The sequence below is a fragment of the Perca flavescens genome, chromosome 16 (genome assembly GCF_004354835.1).
Source record: "Perca flavescens isolate YP-PL-M2 chromosome 16, PFLA_1.0, whole genome shotgun sequence".
Classification (NCBI taxonomy): domain Eukaryota; kingdom Metazoa; phylum Chordata; class Actinopteri; order Perciformes; family Percidae; genus Perca; species Perca flavescens.
Genome location: NC_041346.1, coordinates 20,836,583 through 20,855,532, shown reverse-complemented (window position 1 = coordinate 20,855,532; position 18,950 = coordinate 20,836,583). Strand labels below are relative to the sequence as shown.

At 43.2% G+C, this 18,950-nt stretch overlaps 1 protein-coding gene across 5 annotated transcripts in view; it reads right to left on the bottom strand.

Moving 5' to 3' along the window:
- sema4d (sema domain, immunoglobulin domain (Ig), transmembrane domain (TM) and short cytoplasmic domain, (semaphorin) 4D) overlaps positions 1 to 18,950 on the bottom strand; it is a 39,903-nt gene extending 20,953 nt beyond the window's left edge. For 3 of the 5 annotated variants that reach the window (XM_028601403.1, XM_028601404.1, XM_028601402.1), the window contains exons 1-2: positions 18,794 to 18,950; positions 10,032 to 10,147 (exon numbers count right to left, since the gene is read on the bottom strand). In XM_028601403.1, the coding sequence (XP_028457204.1) occupies positions 10,032 to 10,069 (38 nt within the window). In that variant the 5' untranslated portion in view covers positions 10,070 to 10,147; positions 18,794 to 18,950. Of the gene's footprint in view, positions 1 to 4,650; positions 4,710 to 10,031; positions 10,148 to 18,793 lie in introns of all 5 variants that reach the window. The other 2 variants (XM_028601405.1, XM_028601406.1) reach the window with 2 other exon arrangements.

The following is an 18,950-nucleotide window of genomic DNA, read 5'->3' as shown; positions in this document are numbered from 1 at the left end:
CGACGGCACGGGAAACACCTAACAGACTCGAGTCACTGACCTCACCAGACTGTCCAACGGCGGATTATCGGCTTGGTGTGTGTCGGGCTTAAAGTGCGCCTAATTATATATTCCGCAGTATTTACAAAGACTGCCAGTAAGAGCGCGCCTCTATTCTGCGAGGGAAATTCTCTGCCTCTTAAAAGCAGGTGTAATCCAGTCGCAAGCGGGTTTCCTCATATATGCCTCCTGGGGAAATGGCAGCAATAATCCGAGCAAGTCGAAGATAGGCCAAGCTGAAAAGATTTTTGCCACAAGGATCACACTTTTTCAGTGGCGTGAACACAAATTCATTAAGCGTTACAGATTAAGCAGCCATGCAATATTAACGTTACTGTAAGAAATCAAAGATGACATTGAATCTCCGTTCACATTCCATTCCAGCAGTTATTAAACTCCTCACAATACATTACAAATATTGGCATCAGGATCATTTTAAACAGTCACAGCAGTGGGAATATCACAGTCTGCACTCAGCCATATCATTGCACCAGTACCGATTTGCTACAGCGCAATTTACAGTATAGTGGGTGGAGAAAGGTGACGATTACCCAATGAACTTTGATAGGATGTAGTAGGCAGTTTTGAATACAGCCCTTGTCTGACTCATGATGGAGATCAAAATCAATACAGCAGAACCAGAGATGATATCTTTTTTTATTCAACACTTTCTTCTTCCTTGTCAAAACTTGGTGCCTACATTACCTACAATGCAACTCAAGCGCAAACAGTTACGCCAGTAGCAGCTAATGTATCCTTGAGCTGCTAGCCTCAAACGGAGATGAAGAGCGGGCTACAGGGGTCTGGTAACCGTTTCCTCCATAACCCCAGATTTGTTGTTGTTGTTTTCAAACCTGTAATCTTCAGTCCCAAACGACACCAAGTGACATCAGGCTATTTACAACTAGGATGAGTAAGATTGGGGAAGTTCCTCTTACTTTCAAGTCTTATTTGCTTAATTTCTCAAGCTGTCTGGATAAATCAACATGCACCAGTTCAGCCTGCAGCTGTGGTCCACGACCAAACCATCTGGAATTCACTTAAGATAGACATCAGCCTTCAGTCGTGAGGTGCAAAGCCACCGTGTCAAAGCCACATCATGTTAACACAAAGTCATCTGAAAGCCAGTGAACAGCTGACAGACCTGCACTGCACAGCGGACTGTTCATACAGAGAAAATCATCTGAAAACTGTGACAGCTGATCCAGCAGTCATTGTACATTATCCATGGTGAGCTCACTGGATGACAGATGGGAGGAAAACTTTTAAAAAGCCAGATCAAGGATTAACAGCATTATCCACTAGACTCATTAATTCACATCTACATTTAAGGCTGAATGATGACAAGGGGCACATGCTGCTCATTTATGGTGCAGGCTGGACACAGAAGCTACCTCGGGATATACTGAAATGAAGTAGGTAAAATTAAGATATAGGTAAACCATCAATGACAACCCAAATGTCTATTGAGGAAAAGAGCTTGTGTGAAGGCAACACTACACAGGGGATGTTAAATGGAAACCCTTCTATATAATTACTAGTTGTAGGGCCCCTGCTGAGCTAGCATGTCGACTTAAAGTGGCCGCAGCAAAGGCAAATGAGGGGTCAGGTCCAGTAAAGGGTATATTTAGTCTGCCGATGGCAAGCGCTTAAAAACAACACGCCCTTTCCTCGAGTCACGTGGCGCTGAAAGATCTGAAAAACGTCCCTATGTAAAATACAGGCAGTAGTGAAGTAAGCTAACTAGAGGAACAAGGACTGCTGCGTGGTGTTCCCCTTCCAAGTACTGAATGTGCCTTTGTAGTCTAACATGAAAACATTTTGACCATGTGCTTTTTCTTTTAGTTAAAAAGGAGAACAAAAGTGGACGAGTTTTACTATTGACATTTGCATTGGCAAAAATAACAGTAAAAAGGAACTTAAGTTTTGAGCATCACCCAGAAAATAGCTGCCTTTCATGTCGTCATCTTGATACAAACACGGTTTTCAGACAGCCACGTAAGCAGTTTCCTGAAGCCATTAAGGCATTATTAAATATAAGAATAATGTATTTGTTGCAAACTGTCAATATTACTAATAATGCACACACAATAGTAAATGGATTTTTCATTTTCTGGAGGAAGACAACTCAAACTTCCAAAACTAAGCTAGAGGAGAGCCCATTGGTGACACTGCTCCACTGAAAGAAAACTTATCTTGGGGTGAATACTGGTACATTTTATAGCCTGGGGTGACATTGAAGCCACAGCTCACAGTAAAGTCATAAACCTTTCACTTGATGTAGTTTCCTTGAGGCTACTGTGATGCTAGCCAGGCCTTGGGGCGTATAATGTGGGACTATTTTGGGAAGCTACAAAAGCCCAGCTGAAGGTCTTGTGGTCCCCAGCTGAAAGCCTTGCGGTCCCAAGTTAGTGAATGGTGATCACATTTGTAGAAGTTTTTAAACAGCAATAGCCAAGGGCAGGTGACTTCAGCTCCCGGAGTGTAATAAATCTCTAGTTCTGGGGTTCGAGTCACATGACGTGGAATATAAATATATGTGATATGTTTGACTTTCGTCACATATCAAACATTTAACTGATGTTTTGGTGAAAGAGTATGATGAGATAAAGAAAGTCTTTCAAATGAAAGTTACTAAGCTTTCCCACCAGTCAGGGGACATATGAATGGCTGTAAACATCTAAAAACCCTGCTATATTTTCCTCCTCTCCTTTCTGCCTTTAAGGAGGACTCCTTTCTCTTCTTCTTTTCTCTCAGCGGGCACTGATTTCATGGTGGTAATTTTGGCCCGGCAGAGACAAAAACCTCCTCTGGAGTGCTGTGTGAAAACTCACCCTATCACACACACAGGCTGTCACAACACTAACAGTGTGTCCTCTTGAACTTGGCATACCAGGAGATAAAACACTAATTTCACAGTTTCAGCGCAGCAGAGGGAGGGATGAACAGCACAAAGCCAAGCCGGACACTTTAAAACACATATCAAAAGGTTTTTCATGTGATCTGGCAGGCCAATTTAGGGCACACTTCCGTCCTTGTGGTAATGAAAAGAATTTAAGGCATTTAAGTAGATTAGGTCACTTAAAAGGGACACTTCACCCCAATATCATTACCTGCAGTGCTATTTATCAATTTAGATGTTTTGGTGTGGGTTGCCTAGTGATGGAGATAACTAGCATTATTACAATTGCATAATAATAACACTGGCAACTGGCACCAAAACTATCTAGTACTGATCACTGGGAGACAAGTGTTGGCATCAGCTGAGCCTTCGCTTAGCCCTGGCTCCCTTAAGGGCGTTATACAGTTGCCACAGCCCAGCTGGCACACGCAAATGTGACGTCATGGAATCGCCGTGACTATTTATACCCGCGCTGGTGGTCGCGACACTAGTTGCAGTCTTCTCCTGAACAGCAGGAACTCAGAGTCCTGGCATCCGGTTGCCCAGGAGCTCATTCATACTTCCTGTTTCCACTTTGCCGCGCACTAAAAATCCGGGCGCGCCATCGTGACGTCAAAATGACGTAGATCTTGCTAGCGCCAGCTTGGCTGCGGCTACTGTAAAACGGTCTTTAATTACTGTTGCTATGCATGTCATGTCAATTCTAGCACCACGGCACATATGCAGTTTACAACTTTTTGTAAAGCAGTGGGTCATTGATTTCACACACAAGTAAATACAAGCACGCTTCTCAGTTCTATCTGATGACGGTTGATTGTGTCGGCTCAAATGACATTTTATAAGCTGTAGCAACTATGAGTTGGTTGCTAACTACCTCCAGCTGACTTCTTTACGTTTCCAGCTGACTCGTTTTAAAATAAAAACCATGCTAAAAAGGTTCTCAAACTTTTACTTTTTGTAATGTAATAAGTAACGTAGTTGGTTAAAGATACACTCCTTAGTTAGCCAGAAATGCAAATATTGTAGACATACACACTGTTAAATCCATAACTTACACTTCTGCACATGTTCTTGTTTTTGAAAAGGCGATAAAGAAACTAACGTACAAACACTTGAGTTTAGAGCCCCATTTGCGCTGCTTCAGCATTTGGAGCAATTCAAAGATGGACAGATCTGCCGTGCTTAAATACGGTTGCTAAGCTATGATTGGACCAATCACTTTTTGGGGGAGAGGTTTCGTGAACGGTCAATTGTAGAGCAAAGCTTGTTGCCTAAAAGGCCACTGAGTGCAGGCAGCTGCGCATGTGAACACCATGTATGTCACTAGGAACATCATAAGATCTAAAGAAGACATAGGCCATCAGCTTGCTTCAAAGCAGATATGAACAAAGAGGATCTCAGCTTAAAGAGGGAAGGAAAACCAAATCACGTGGTGAAAGCAAAGGACAAAATGATTGGTAAAAAGTAAAAGTATCATTGCAAAGGTTTTTTCTTCACAAGCACCAAAGCCAAGCAGAATCAAATCATAGGTAGATTGCCCAGGTGTGGTCATGCAGTGGGAATGAAAAAAAAGGAGAAAAGCCCTAAGGTGGGGAGGGGTTGGAGAAGCATGCAGCATTCGTGTTGAAGCATGCAGGCCTGTGAGCAGCTCGGTGTCGGTCTGCACAGCATAAACGGGGGGAGGGAGGGAGAGGAGTAGAGTTTCTGACCTGTGGCTCCTCACAAGATGCGACGCTCTTCCTCTGGAGAGAATTATAAAATCCTCAAGCTAGGGAGGGGGGGGAGAAGACAGAAAGATCAGACAAGACAGTTATGTAGTGTGTGCCCACAAGAGGGAGGAAGCTGTGTGTGTGTGTGTGTGTGTGTGTGTGTGTGTGTGTGTGTGTGTGTGTGTGTGTGTGTGTGTGTGTGTGTGTGTGTGTGTGTGTGTGTGTGTGTGTGTGTGGTTAGTTGTCTAGACCATGGTTAGACAGATATAATGATGAATCAATGTAAACACATATTGCACAATAAAACTGCCATTGAATAACATTTACAAAGACATACAAAGATGATTGAGAAAATAGGTCTTGAGGGCCTTTAAAAGTCTGTACAGCTTCAGCAGCACTGGAGTTATGCATCACCAATGAAACAAGAGGAGATCAAAGACTTTAGGGAATAATCTGCATCAGCAGCAACAGCACAGTCAGCTGGAAAATTCTTTTACTTTTATTTTCAGTGCGTGAAAACTAGATTTCATAAGTCAAAGGGAAGGGAAAGTAGAAATCTTCTTATTGCCATTGTGACAGATGGTTGGTCCTCTATTCACAACACTTTCCAGTCTGTTCCCTTAGACTGCTTCCCTGAGCAAAATGAAAACCTTTACAACAAGGCTGAATACATTCTCCCTGCACAAGTACACAAGCTTTATTCCCACAGTCCACTACAATCCAACTCTGTTTGAGTGAAAAACATGGGCTTACATATTTACTTTGCCTTGACAATAGTTCAGTTTGGGACTTTCTACTGGTACTTTTTAAAACAGGAAACCGTGGCAAATTATCTCTACATCCCCCCCAAAAAACTATTGATGTATCTTTAAATAAATAAAGATAAACAAAAGGTCAGTAAAAAAATAACCCCAAATAACTGACTAAATCTGTTGCTGACAAAGCAACAAATACTGTCCCAGAACAAGGAGACAAGTCTTCCAGGCAACTGAATTCAGGTCACCCAAATCAACCCAAATATGCAGATTCATTAGCATTTGCTTGGTGGGGTAAGCTACTGTAATGCAGTTACTGCTGCTCTACTGTATAAAAGAATAATCAGATTATGTTAAACAGAGGGGATACACACCAGACTACAAGCATGGGCAGGTCACTTACAACTGATCATATTTAGGCAAGACATAACGCATAATGCATGTTATCCTGTAATATCCTGTAATGAGTTGGTTGCGGTGGAGAATATTTATCCATATTAAAAGATAATTTTTGGGGCATTTTTAGGCCTTTATTTGGATAGGACAGCTTAGACATGAAAGGGGAGAGAGAAGGGGAATGACCTGCACCAAAGGGCCGCAGGTCAGAGTCAAACCTGCGGCTGCTGCGTCGAGGAGTAAACCTCTAGATATGGGCGCCCGCTCTACCAGGTGAGCTAACCAGGGGCCCATATTAAGATTTCTTATTGCATTTCTTTCAACTAATATAGATTTTAGCTGACTTTAAATAGCATTTTACTTCAGTTTCATGGTTGCTATCAGAGTCCCAAAGCCAGAGGATGATTCTCCATGTAGATCAAGGTCAAGAGCCATGCTTGATAGTTGCCACTTTAAGCCTTTAAGTATCACCTTGTGTTTTTCCATCTTCCTACAGACTTCACCATTCTCCTGTCACTTCCAATCCTCACTCAAAAGACACACAAAGAAAAAAAATACACAATGCAGCGAGTCCCTGCCTCTCGCCCATCTCTGACAGCATCAATACACCACTGGGAGAAGATGACAGTTGTGCAAGATTGATGAGCTGTAGGCCAAAGGGTGCGCCCCCTCGACATCCTTAGGAAGCACTTTGACTTGGCTTCCCTCAGCCCCCACAAAACACTGTGACAGCCGATACGGACTTTTTACTATGCACCCACAAATCCAAGTGACATCCGCGCCTTTGCGTCTCAATTCAAGAGGTCCTGAGTGGGTGTCGAGCCCGCGTGTGAGCCCAGCCGTGCCCCCAAACCACGCCCTTGGTGACACAACGGTCTGGAGAGGGCACAGAGGGGAAGTGGAGATGTCACAAGTCTGTTTGTTTTTTTTATTGATGAGTGGACTTGAATGAGGACTGGGCAAAGCTGGTCTTTTGAAGACCATTCAAGCCAGAACAAATGTATTAATAGGCCCTACTTCCGAAACCCAGCCTATGGTAAACATACTGACAGGAAGGGCTATTGAGCTCACGCCACTGTGACACCTGATTTTCCCCCGAGCTGATAAAAGATCCAAGCTCAAGCTTTCGTCTGTATCTAATGACCACCACAACTCAATTTCTCTTACAAGTACCCTATGTATTATATGTATTCAGTCTTCAAGTGTTTTTACTCTCAAGGGTGCAACTTCTGACCAAAACACTTTGGAATTTAGCAGATGTGTAACTAGAAAACATGTTGCAGCTTGGTGTAAGCGACAGTTAAAATGCTCTTAACCAGCTTCTGATGGTGGTTTTGGATCCTTGCCCCCTGAGACTGACATGAATACACACACATGTGGCATCTTAACTGATACAAATACACAAAGCAAACAGATATACAGTAGACTGGGAAAAGGCCTCTCATCTCTATGACAGTGTGGTCATTCCAGTAAAAGCATGCACGCACACACCTTTACTGTCCATCTATAAACATCCCAAGTCTCTGACAGGGATGTCAGCGTGCACCACCACAGGTGGGGGAGGGAAGGAAAATGAGAGGGACAGATGAAGAGAAAGAAAACAGAGTTTGCTATGAGAGAGGATATTTGAGCGTGCAAATTCATACAGTGGCTGAAGAGAGAAGACAAAGAGAAGAACTAGGAGAAATGAGTAGGAGGAGGATTCTCCTCATGGAAAACAAGAATGAAACCATTAAAGGCTTAAGGAACAACACATTTTTCCATCTTGCTTCTGTTTTTCCCCCAAATAACGGGGGTACCCAGTTGAAAGTACAGTCCACAGCTTACATTTATAAATGTGTTTTAGGAAAAAAATAAATTCCATATGACTATATTCTCTCTGTGCATTTGGGGCATTGTCTTTCTGTCCTACTTCCATACATGATGCAATACAGTGAACCCTGCTGCAAATCATTTTGAAAAGAAGCAAAAAAAACAGGAGGGTGGAATTCCAGTTCATTCAAATGCTGGATGTAGGCTGCATGGACTCTGTACTTTCACATACACACATACACACACAAAGCAGTGTGTTGAAGAGGATTAACGCAGGCTTGAATTTCAACAGAAAGAATCCCTGTCTACAAGCACTACAGAGCAAATCAGGCTTTAGAAACTTTCCTCATCCCAGAGCATCCTGGTTCAACAGGAGACTGAATTTAAACTCCTGCAGTTGAAACGTGCTGTTTTGAAGGTTGTGAGAGCACATTTTCAGCTGGATAATCAGCTCACGAATCAATAGCAACATCTGCATGGAAAACACAGCCCTTTCCTTTGTTGGAAAGTGTTACAAAATTGTGATTGCAAAGTATTTAAATTTGCTCTAGATGTGTTTGTGGGCTTGCATGTATCTGGGAATACCAATTGGAATGCACATATCTACAGGAATGTCCATTGATATCTCACTATGTGTAAATGTTTGCTAGGAGGGAAAAAAGGGGGGCGTGTGTGTGTGTGTGTGTGTGTGTGTGTGTGTGTGTGTGTGTGTGTGTGTGTGTGTGTGTGTTAGAAAGAAAATAAGTAGCCGTCTTCTTCGGCCTTTGTATGAATTTTAAGTAGAGCCATGTTGAGGGAGGCTTTGTTCGCCGTCACCGTCAGGGGGGCACGTCCTCCAACTTTTCCCCTCACTTCCTTTTGGCATAACATTTATCATTCTTCCCCAATGAACAATCATCCTACAACATGGACTAGCATCTAGCGCACAATAAAATGCCACCCCCACCTTCTTTCTGGTTGCTCGGATACCTTTCATCCAATGGGACAGCTTGTCAACAACATCATCACTTACTTAGAAACTCCCAGCCTTCACTTAACTTCAGCAAAGCAATTAAAAAAAAAAAAAATAGATATATATTGCTACATCTCGTTTTCAAAATAAAGCTTCAAAGAACATCTTTTTTCTTTTCTGCCTTTATGTTGCATCCAAAATACTTAAACTAAACGTCTGGCTCTGCAGAAATTGCAATGCATCCTTAAGGGAACGGCTGAAGTGGTACAACCTTCTAATTTGCAAGAAAAATTCCCCTCTGGGCAAATATAGCATTATCCGGCTCTACTAACCAATTAAGATGCACAATATTTTATACTGACATTATATAGTGCTGTTGTTAGCAGGGGAGCTATCCTGAGGCCCGTTTCTTAGAAAGACTGAGTGGCTCACCATATCTCCTCCCTTCTCTCTCTCTCTCTAAAGGGTAAACGGTGCATTAATAAGTGGAGCGATGCTGGAGGTTGACTAAGTGCATACAAATAGTGATTCCCATCAACCGTTTTTCATCTATCAACACTACTTTACAACTTTACAGTATGCATATACAGCTCCTCCACCTCTTCACTGAGTCCTGCACAAGCATACATCATCATTATCACCACAATTCATTAGACTATTCTGAAAACAACCTGTTTCTTCGGTTTTGTTCTTGGCCAAACTTTTTTTTTTTTTTTTTTAAACTGCCCCTTTCATTTTCTGTAAGTCAAGCACATAGTAGGCCCGGCCTTGTTAGGCCTCCGCCGTGTTTTTGCACCTATCCCTTTCAGCTGACTGGTCTGCACCACTTATTCCACTTATTATGAATGCTGACAGCAGATTATTTTGCTTACCGCACCCTCATTCTCCATCCTTGCTATAGATCAAATCCAAAAACACCGGACTGAGAGACAAGGCAACGTTGACAAAAGAGACAAAAGGAGAAAAGAGATAGGGAGCAAAGAGACTGGGTCCAAAATGAAAAGGGGGAAGAGGGAACCACGAAAAAAGGTGGAGAACACAGAAGGAGCAGAGGAAGAGGTAGTACGACAAAGGCTCAAAACCCTTTAAATGACTGTGTTTTGTCAGGGAAATAAAGACCACCTAACAGCAGCAGCAACATACCAGCACAGTGAACAAGAATGCAAATCAGCCCTAATGCAAATGTCATACGTCTTCAGGGGCAAAACAGACGGTCTTTATAACCAAACCCCCCCAATACAACACACTTCGCTCTGTGCTACCAGAACCCCCCGATTCTCCTCCACTGCTGTACTGAAAACACACTCGCACAAACACTTGCAGGAGACAATCTTGAGCAGAGCGAGAGAAGTGTAATCACAAGAGACAACATCATCTTCTTACTTCACACTACACAAAGGGACACAGAGTACAGTGGGCTCTTTACACAAATACAAACACTTTGAAAGAGAAAGAGATAAACTTACTTGTCTGTCATGGCGTCGGCTAGCGAATACTGATTCATTAAAAATCCTTTTCACTTTTCTTCACGCAGTTGGAAATGGTCGAGGGAGAGGCCCAGGGCAAATGTCACAACACCAGTCTACAAGAGAGGGGAAAAGCAACGCAAGCGTAAATCATTCATTCACACCTGCAGTAAACAGACAGCTGCAAAAGCGGCAACTGACAATTGTTTTCAATATCAATTGATTGTTTTGTCTAAAACAAAGTGTCAGAAAATGAAGAACAATGCCGGTTACAGATCAAGGTGATCTATATGCGTGTAGGTCAAGTAGCTAGAGGATCCAATGCTCTCTGGTGGGAAACAAATACTATTTAAAACAAGCAAACCACTTCTCCTTCGATGATTACTGCACAACACGTCTGAAAATCAGAGACAACAAAAAAAGAAATCCCCTTAAAACAGGCCATCGACCAGGCTGGGACTACAGCTAACTTTGCAGACACGCTTCACTTGCTCACAATTAGCCTAGCAAGGCCCGGTCTCTTCAACTGGGGGGATACTGTTACCATAGTTACCAAAGCAGCCGACCAGCCAGCTAGCTAGCATAAATAGAGTGCACCAAGGAATCCTCCAGGCTCCAATCCCAGATGAAGAAGGCATTGTGTGACTGAGGAGCAATGATGGCAGTTTTGGATCGGTACAGCTGGTTCCTCATCCAGCATCAAAGCTTGCATAATCCATAAATCATCACTGATAAAAAGCTAATACAAATTATCAAAAGGGTATAACAAATGCCAGAATAAATTTTTTTTTTTTTTAAATCTATAAAACACACCTCTGCTAATGATGCATATTCCAGAGAGCACATAAATCAGCAGCTGTTCAATGCCAGCATTCAGATTTTTAATTTTTAATAAAGGAGACAATGAGACGAGGCACATCCTCTGTCCTGCTGGCTGATGAGCAACCTCCAAAACCCGGCATTAGCTCTTCCGCTTATCTGCCTTTAAAAGATTATGATAGCAGCACATTAAATTCATAGTTTAGAGCCGGTTATGTGTTAAAACACTGGCATAACACAGAATCTGCCCTGCTAGAGTGGGATTTAGGTTCCATAAGCAGATAAAGGTAAGATGTATACATTATGAACCTGAAGCAGAAAAGGAAAGCTTTTAAATCATGTTTTAACTCAGAAATATGTCTATTTCGGCTATTAATCCAACATTGATCAACAAAAGAGGACTTAATGGTTTTATCGCTGACAGCTCCAACTGGAGGGAGACAGAAGAGTGAGGGTAAAGCCCACCCAATCCTATCAGCCCCAAACCCAGACAGACAGCCACCAGCCTCAGAGGCAGCCAGCGGCAGTCTGTCTGTGTGGGGATCTTGGCTCAGGATGCTGCTATGCCTCCTTTCCCTGCTTTCCTTTTACTTTTTCCACATCCCTGAACTCTGAACATTGTGTCTGCAAGACCTCTCTCTTTTCTGATGCTCTTTGCTTTGCCTGTCAAGTCTGTCTGTCTGAAGCCTGTCTGATGGCAGAAGCTCAGTGAAACGTTTGTCCAGTGCAGAAAGAGGCATTAGCTGTATACACCCAAGTCATCTCCGGTAATCAATTAAGTCCCATTTCCTCTGGTCTCTCAGCCTCTGTGTTTATGAGAAATATTTTTATAAGTAGGAAAGACTCCAACATCGCATTTACCTGTGAAGGAATTTGACTGAATTGGGGTGAAATTTATTTATTTTTTATTCTTTGTTGAGTTAAAGAGGCTCCACCAGAATATTATGGACCAAATGTCACCGTAATTGTCTTGAGAAGCACAATAAGTCCATTTCCAGTCATATCCTTACATTACTGAATTATTGAATTATCGCACAATGTGGCAATCCACCCTAGTATGAGAGCTTTATATGAAAAATGTCCCATGCTTGTCCATGCATGCTGTTGTGATGATGTATGCTGCGTTTTCCTGCCAGGAGTTTCTTACCCAAAGCCCAAAATTAAACTGTTGCCTTCTCACACAAACAATGATACAGTGCCTGGATGCTGGCGTTCAACACAATACTGAATGCAGTGAACAATAAAGAACAGTCAAACTGTGCTGCAAGAAATCTGCAGCTGGTGGTTAAAAAAAGGTCATTTTAACGGATAGAATGGTTTATACCAGTGCACAGAGATAGAGATAGAGATATACGCAGAGCCAGAAGAACAGTGCTCTTTGAAGTGGAGTGATAGCACTTGAAAAGAAACATCAGATAGGTTTGATCTACGTGAGCCCAGTGCTCACAAACAAATCAAGCATCTTTGTTTCAAAATCAAATGTTTCAATGCCCAGCTAAAGAGAACAATTTGTGGCATGGTGGAGGAAAAAATAAAACTGAAATGTCCAAGCTGAAAGGGCAATGCCACTCCTTCCCCTCTTGAGGGGGATATATGAACTCCTGACAACAGCCAGCCAGGGGAAGACAAACTGTTTCCAAATCTAAAGCTTGGCAGACACTGTGCAACTTTGTTCTTGTATGTTGGGTGTAACTCAAACTACACATTTCAATCTGTCATCAGAACCTGTGTCTTTTAGGCTCACACTGTAGACTGATCAATTTACCTGCCACGACTTGGCTCATCACACCAAACGTAAGCACAGAACCCCTGGTTGGTTACGTCTAGTGACAATTGCAATAAAGTTGATTAAAACAAGATGGCTGCATCCTCAATGATGACAAAAGAGAGAAAGGCAACGTTACTTTGTGCAATTTGATTAGAAAAAAGAAAGATGTAGAGCCACAGAAGTCTGGAAGATGCAGACAATATGGTCTAAATTTAGTTTAATATCACAGCAGTCTCAAAACTATAGTTGTAGCCACAACATGTAAAATGCTACTCTAGTAATATTAAAATAAGCTACCCGCAGTTTGGAACAGATCTTTTGACAGCAGCCATGAGGGAAATCGGACTGTGGAACTGTTAAACCTTAAGACAGCTGACCAGAATTTCTTATATGCCAGAAACCCACATGATCGTTAATCAGGCGTTGTGATCTTCCAACTGCATGCCAATTTGGCAGAATTTCAGCCCTATTCTTAAATTAGTCAGGGATCAATTTGGACCGAATCCATACAGTGCCTGCCCAGCTTTACTTTAAACAAAACAGTAGACAACAGTGAAAATTTCGCTCTCTTTCAAATCTCGGCTCATTATAGTTAAACAAAAACCAGCCAAGAAGAAAAAAGCAGCTAATCTATGTAAAATGTGTTGGTATTTCCTCAAATGAGGCACAACATAGTCCCACTTACTGCATCATGAAAACATGCCATCCACCACAACACTGAATTATTTACCTCCCAAATGCAATTTGGGTAAAAATAGCATGCGCTGTACTGGAGACGCGCTCCACTGCACATAGTGAGCATAAAAACATATCTGGTTGCTATGGTAGAGGAACAAGGTGTTGACATTGTGAGACGCCAGCAGTCAACACATTCACGGGCATCCACACAAGCTGTTTGCGATGTGTATCTTACCATAATCTGAGTGGGAAGATCCTGCAGGTTGAGAGAGAAGAACGCTAAAAGAGGCTCTTCCAATCAGGCTCAGTCACACTGTTATTACTGGGAAAGTCAGCAATGGTTTGCATGACAGATGAAAAAGAAAATAGAATATGATCATCCAGCACGAGCAGTCTGTCACCTCCTCCCTCTCTACTCCCCCGTCATGCTCCTTCTCTCTCACACTCCCTCCTTCGCGCTTCCTCTGCCTCTATCTTGCACGATAAACACACACAAAAAAAAGGGCACAAGAGGCTGCAAAGAGTGAAGAGATAGCAAATGCATTAAAGGGCTGTTTCACTTTAATGCATGTCAGTGGCAGACTGTAACAAAACACCCAAGACCACCTTTCCCCTGTCACAGCAGTCAAATGCTGCTCGCCAGTGGAGAGTGACAGTGCAGAGATCGCGCTTCTGGAAAGCGTCAATGCACACAATCGCTGAGGAGGGGGAGGGGGATTTTGGGGTGGAGTGGAGGGAAGACGGGGGAGGGGGCTGAGGTTAGGGTAGTGTGTATCTGCAGGGTTGCGTCTATTGTTGTGGGGGACTTTTTTTTGTGAATGGGGACTGCAGGTCCAGCTGCTGCCCTCTCTCAGCACTGTATTTAGCCACTGATACACTCAGTGAACCGTTTATTAGGTTCACCTAGCTAAAACTAATGCAGTCTAATACAGTTTCAACACAAACTGAACATAGAACACCCTAGAAGGTATGATTTGTTTCATGGCTGTTGCATTACTTTTACCTAGACACACACACACACACACACACACACACACACACACACACACACACACACACACACACACACACACACACACACACACACCTCACTATGCAAACACTAAACAAATCTAACAATGAGTGACAATCTGATAAAAGGAAACCCGATTAAAATCAGCTGACTGTAAATTAAGTTTCGGTCATGCAACATCTTCTAAATGCAAAAACTACCACCTGTGCTGCTGATATTGCACAAAGACAGAGAGCACCTTCTCCATTCAGCTGAGTCACACGGGGATATCCTCCACAGCAACAGAATGTAGGCCTACTCTATGTAGTCCAGCGTCCCTCTCCATTCCCAGCACTCAGCAACACAACGCTGGGAACCTTTTCAAAACATCAAGTAAGCTGTCAATAGCACTCCAGCAATGCATCAGTAAGCTTCCTGCACTCTCAGTAAAAGCAGTCATAGCTGATTTGAAACCACTGTTCAATCATGAGACAATTTTGCTGAGACATCTCTGGAATGCAGCAATGCATTATGCTTGGGTAGTAACACACATAAAGCGCCTAGACATGCCACTGCTGCTGATACGGAGCAAGATGATTCTCTTTGCCAGTAGGAAATGATTCCAGCCTGAGGGTGTTGGGGTACTAGGGTGTGGCAGGGGAGGTTTGTGTGTGTTTCAAAAGGAGGTGGGGGTTGCCCCAGATGTCTGTTTCATAGACCCAGCACAGCACACCTCAACATCAGAGCACCACAGACTGGCCCCTGACCTCTACCCTTTAACTCCTGCAGGACCAAAACAAAGAGGTTGCTGCAAGACATTCATCACAAATCGATTACCTTGTTTCCTAAAACCCCCGACACACCAACCCGACGAGTCGGACTGATCAGTTGACTCCCGGAGGTCCAAAAAGTGCCTTGGAAGACACCGAAGCGAAGCGTACGTTCTGCACGTTCTACATTTCATACAAAAAATGAAAACTGGAAATGACATTGCGTCACATGGGTCTGGCTTCTCCAGCCAATAGTAACGTTCGAAATACGATCTCAAATTTTACGAAAATAGTTCACTGAAACGTGTTTTTCTGAAAACATTTTAAGAGAGGCTCTAGTCGCGCTCATTCCGCTCCCCGTTTCCAGGTTAGCACTCTACCAATCAGATGGGTCATTTGAGTCCGACTGCCGACAGTGCCCGCCCCGCCAATTATACAATATGTCAAATCGGCCAAAATGAAGGACGACGGCCCCTCGGACGGACGATGGCACGGAACACACCGAACAGACTCAAGTCACTGACCTCACCAGACTGTCTAAAGGCCGATTATCGGCTCTGTGAGGTACTAAAAAAAGTACCTGTTAGCAGGTACCAGGGACTTTTTTTCGTAATGGAAAACCAAAAAAGGTGAGTCGAGGTAAGTCGAGCAGGTACCATGTAATGGAAAAACGCCATTAGTGTAGATGACTGACTCCACTGCCAGCAGATTCCTGATAATTGGATTGCTCTCGTGCAGCAGGGAACAATGAGGGGTCATGTGTGTCTGTGTCAGACATAGCACCTTTTACAGTGACCTCCACAGCAGGAGGTGAAGTGCTACTGCCCGGACCATTTACAGGTATTCCAGCCTTTTCTACCAGAGGAGACTGGCTTACGACCAAACCCAGCAGAGGGGACGAGAACAAAGCCTCTGAAGGGTCATGAATGGTCACCCTCAAATCCATTAAGAGTTTATTCAATTACCTGACAGGCACTCGCTGTAGGCATTTGAAGAAACGTGACATCTCTTAAAAGTCTCCTTTGAGGTGGTCAAATAATTGCATTGGGATCTGAGGACACACACACACGCACACACGCACGCACGCACGCACGCACGCACGCACGCACGCACGCACGCACGCACGCACGCACGCTCCTATATGCAACCCTGGATGTGCTCCAGTAAAAACCAATTTCAATGCCCCCAACGTTTTTACAAGAGAGAAATTTGACAAACAGCCAGGACTTGGTCAGAAACCCAAACAAGGCATCCAAGTAAATAACCCTTGACATCCAAAACAAGTGCCATTTCTGCACAAAGTTCAAGTTTAAAACAAAGCTCTCTTTCAGCCACGCAGTTCCCATCTCCCATCCATTTTAAATTGATTAAAAAAAAGGAACCTACAGACAGGCTTGCGTGCTTATGCGTGGTTATCATACACAAGCCATAGTGTTGTGTGTAATTTCATTTAGCACATGTGAATCCTGTGCTTCTAATGAATGTGGGAAAAAGACAGTTTGGTTCCTTCAGTAAATGAATTTAAACAAATCAAACACAGTCACACGTGTTAAAAATAGACTAATAAGCTTTCATCAAATTGGAAGTCCTGGAAAACAACACGCATGCAAAGATTTCCTCCCATAAAAAGCAGGTAAGGGAAAGTCTGAAAGTCTAGAAAGAAAGACTACAGTTTCTTTATCTGCAAAGGACTATGAACAGCAAAGAAAAAGGGAATACACCAACCCAACTATTTGCACACAAAATAATCCATTTACCATATTCTTTCCCAAGGCAATTCCAAAACTTGCAAGAGGCAATGACAACTTTACAACGCAAACACAACCTCTAACCTGAGGTTAGTGTGACAGACCGAAATGCCTGAGCCTCTCAGTGGCACGCAGCCACTGGTTTAATGATTTGTCTGCTTCTGGTGAATGATCACACAGCAATATCCTGTTCTGGCTAGTTCTCCTGCCCCCCTGAGGGTCTGGCTGACATGATTCTGGCTTGCCCGGGTGCCACCCAGCCCATCATATTGACAAGATCCTGCTGGCTGTCCCCATGCCTGATATGACCCAGCAAAGGACCTGTGGAATCAAACCCGATGAGGCAGAAGAATTACTTATTGAGGCCGTGAGGGACTGGATGTCATAGCCCATGCATTTTGGGGAACGCTGAGAGAAGAGGAGGGGTGGTAAATGTCACTAACAAAGCAGTGGAAAACAGATTTAGAAAACACAACAGTTGTATTTAAAAAAGGGAAAACTAAATAGCTGGCATGATACAAAATTCCACAGTGCTTATGCAATGTGAGCTTGTATATAATCAATGCGAGGGGCATTTCTTTACCGTTAAGTGAGGAGCGTTCATGCATTTCCAAGAGCATGTGGTAGAGACAAATAGTGAAATTTCAAATCCTGTTTATCAGTAATAGGGCTGAAACTAATGATTACTTTCAGAATCAAATAATTGTAGATTTTTGGCCTAAAAAACATAAAAAATAGTTTAAAGAGACCCATAACAATTTGCTGGAGCCCAAGGGGACGTCTTCAAATAGCTTTTTCGTCCAACCCACAGTCCTAAACCCCATAATTGTCAGTTTACTATAATGCAAAGACAAGGAGAAGTAGCAAATCTCCACATTTGAGAAGCTGGAATCATCCGTTTGGCATTATTGCTTTAGATGAATTTTCTGTCGATCAACTACAAAAATCAATTTTTTCGGCTCTACACTGAAGAACTATGGCATGTGAAGGCATCGGTCTCTCCTTCACTCTCTCAAAAGCCTGAACTTCATTTTGGGGTTGCTGAAGGTTAAGAGAAGGACCACGGTGATGATGGTGTAGATTGAATTATACTGCACTGAGCCAGGAGAGTCACACAGAGACACAGGGCTTCAGGTAACCAGGCCAGAGGGCGAATGGTGAGACAGAAAGTTCTTATTACTCCCTCCGGTCCACACCGACTAAGACTAGACATGCTTGCAGGTGAAAGGTTTAAATGATTATCCAATGATGACTGCCCCAGCAACACTGGCCTTCTGGCACAGGAAGCTTTCAAGGCTGAATAATTATTAAACTTCAGAGACAAAAGTGCATGCTGCAGGAGGTTATTTCGTTTGATGCTCCAAGCAGCTTAATATAAAACTGTAGTAACGTGGATATGTGCTTCAAGGATGTCAATAAGAAGTCTTTTGTTGTTGCAGTGAAAGAGAAGCCTTGATTTATGCATGCCAGGAGTAGAAACCTCTGAATGACCTCTGGGTGCCAGAATGGCACTTTGAAAATGCTAAGGGAGTTTAATCTTTAAAAAGATTTGTGTGAGCACGGCTTGTGGTGGTGAACACGTAATATTATATTCAGCAGGTATTTTTGCGCGTCAAGGACAGTGACAGCGACAGCGACTGCGTAGACTCTCGCCGCAGTCGTCCGCTAACATCTTTTTTTTTTTTTTTTCCGCAGTTCGGCTTTAAAACGTCGTGGGTAAGTATTTTAAAAGTCGTATGTTCCGTCAAAACAAATGCAACTATTTGAATTATAACGCTGTATTTTTCTTCTTTTTGTGTCTCAATGGGGGTTTCGGCTTCAGTGCAACAAGTGCAGCGGAGGTTGAAGTCCGCGACAGCACGCATGAACACGACCAGCGGGGCACAGGCTGAAATAACTTAGCAATTTTGAAACAAGAAAGCCCCGACACTACTTAGCTAGCGCTAACTCAACTGTGCACTGAAGTAAAAATGTGTGGTGCTGCTCACCGTGGGGAAGTGTTCCTTGTTTGTCCTTGTGTGTACGAAGATGAGAGTCGGTGCAGCAACAGCGTGAAAGTTTGGTTGGTTGGTTGGTTGGTTGGTCTCTCTCTCTCTCTCTCTCTCTCTCTCTCTCTCAGCTCAGCATGGCGGCTGGGGCTCGAGA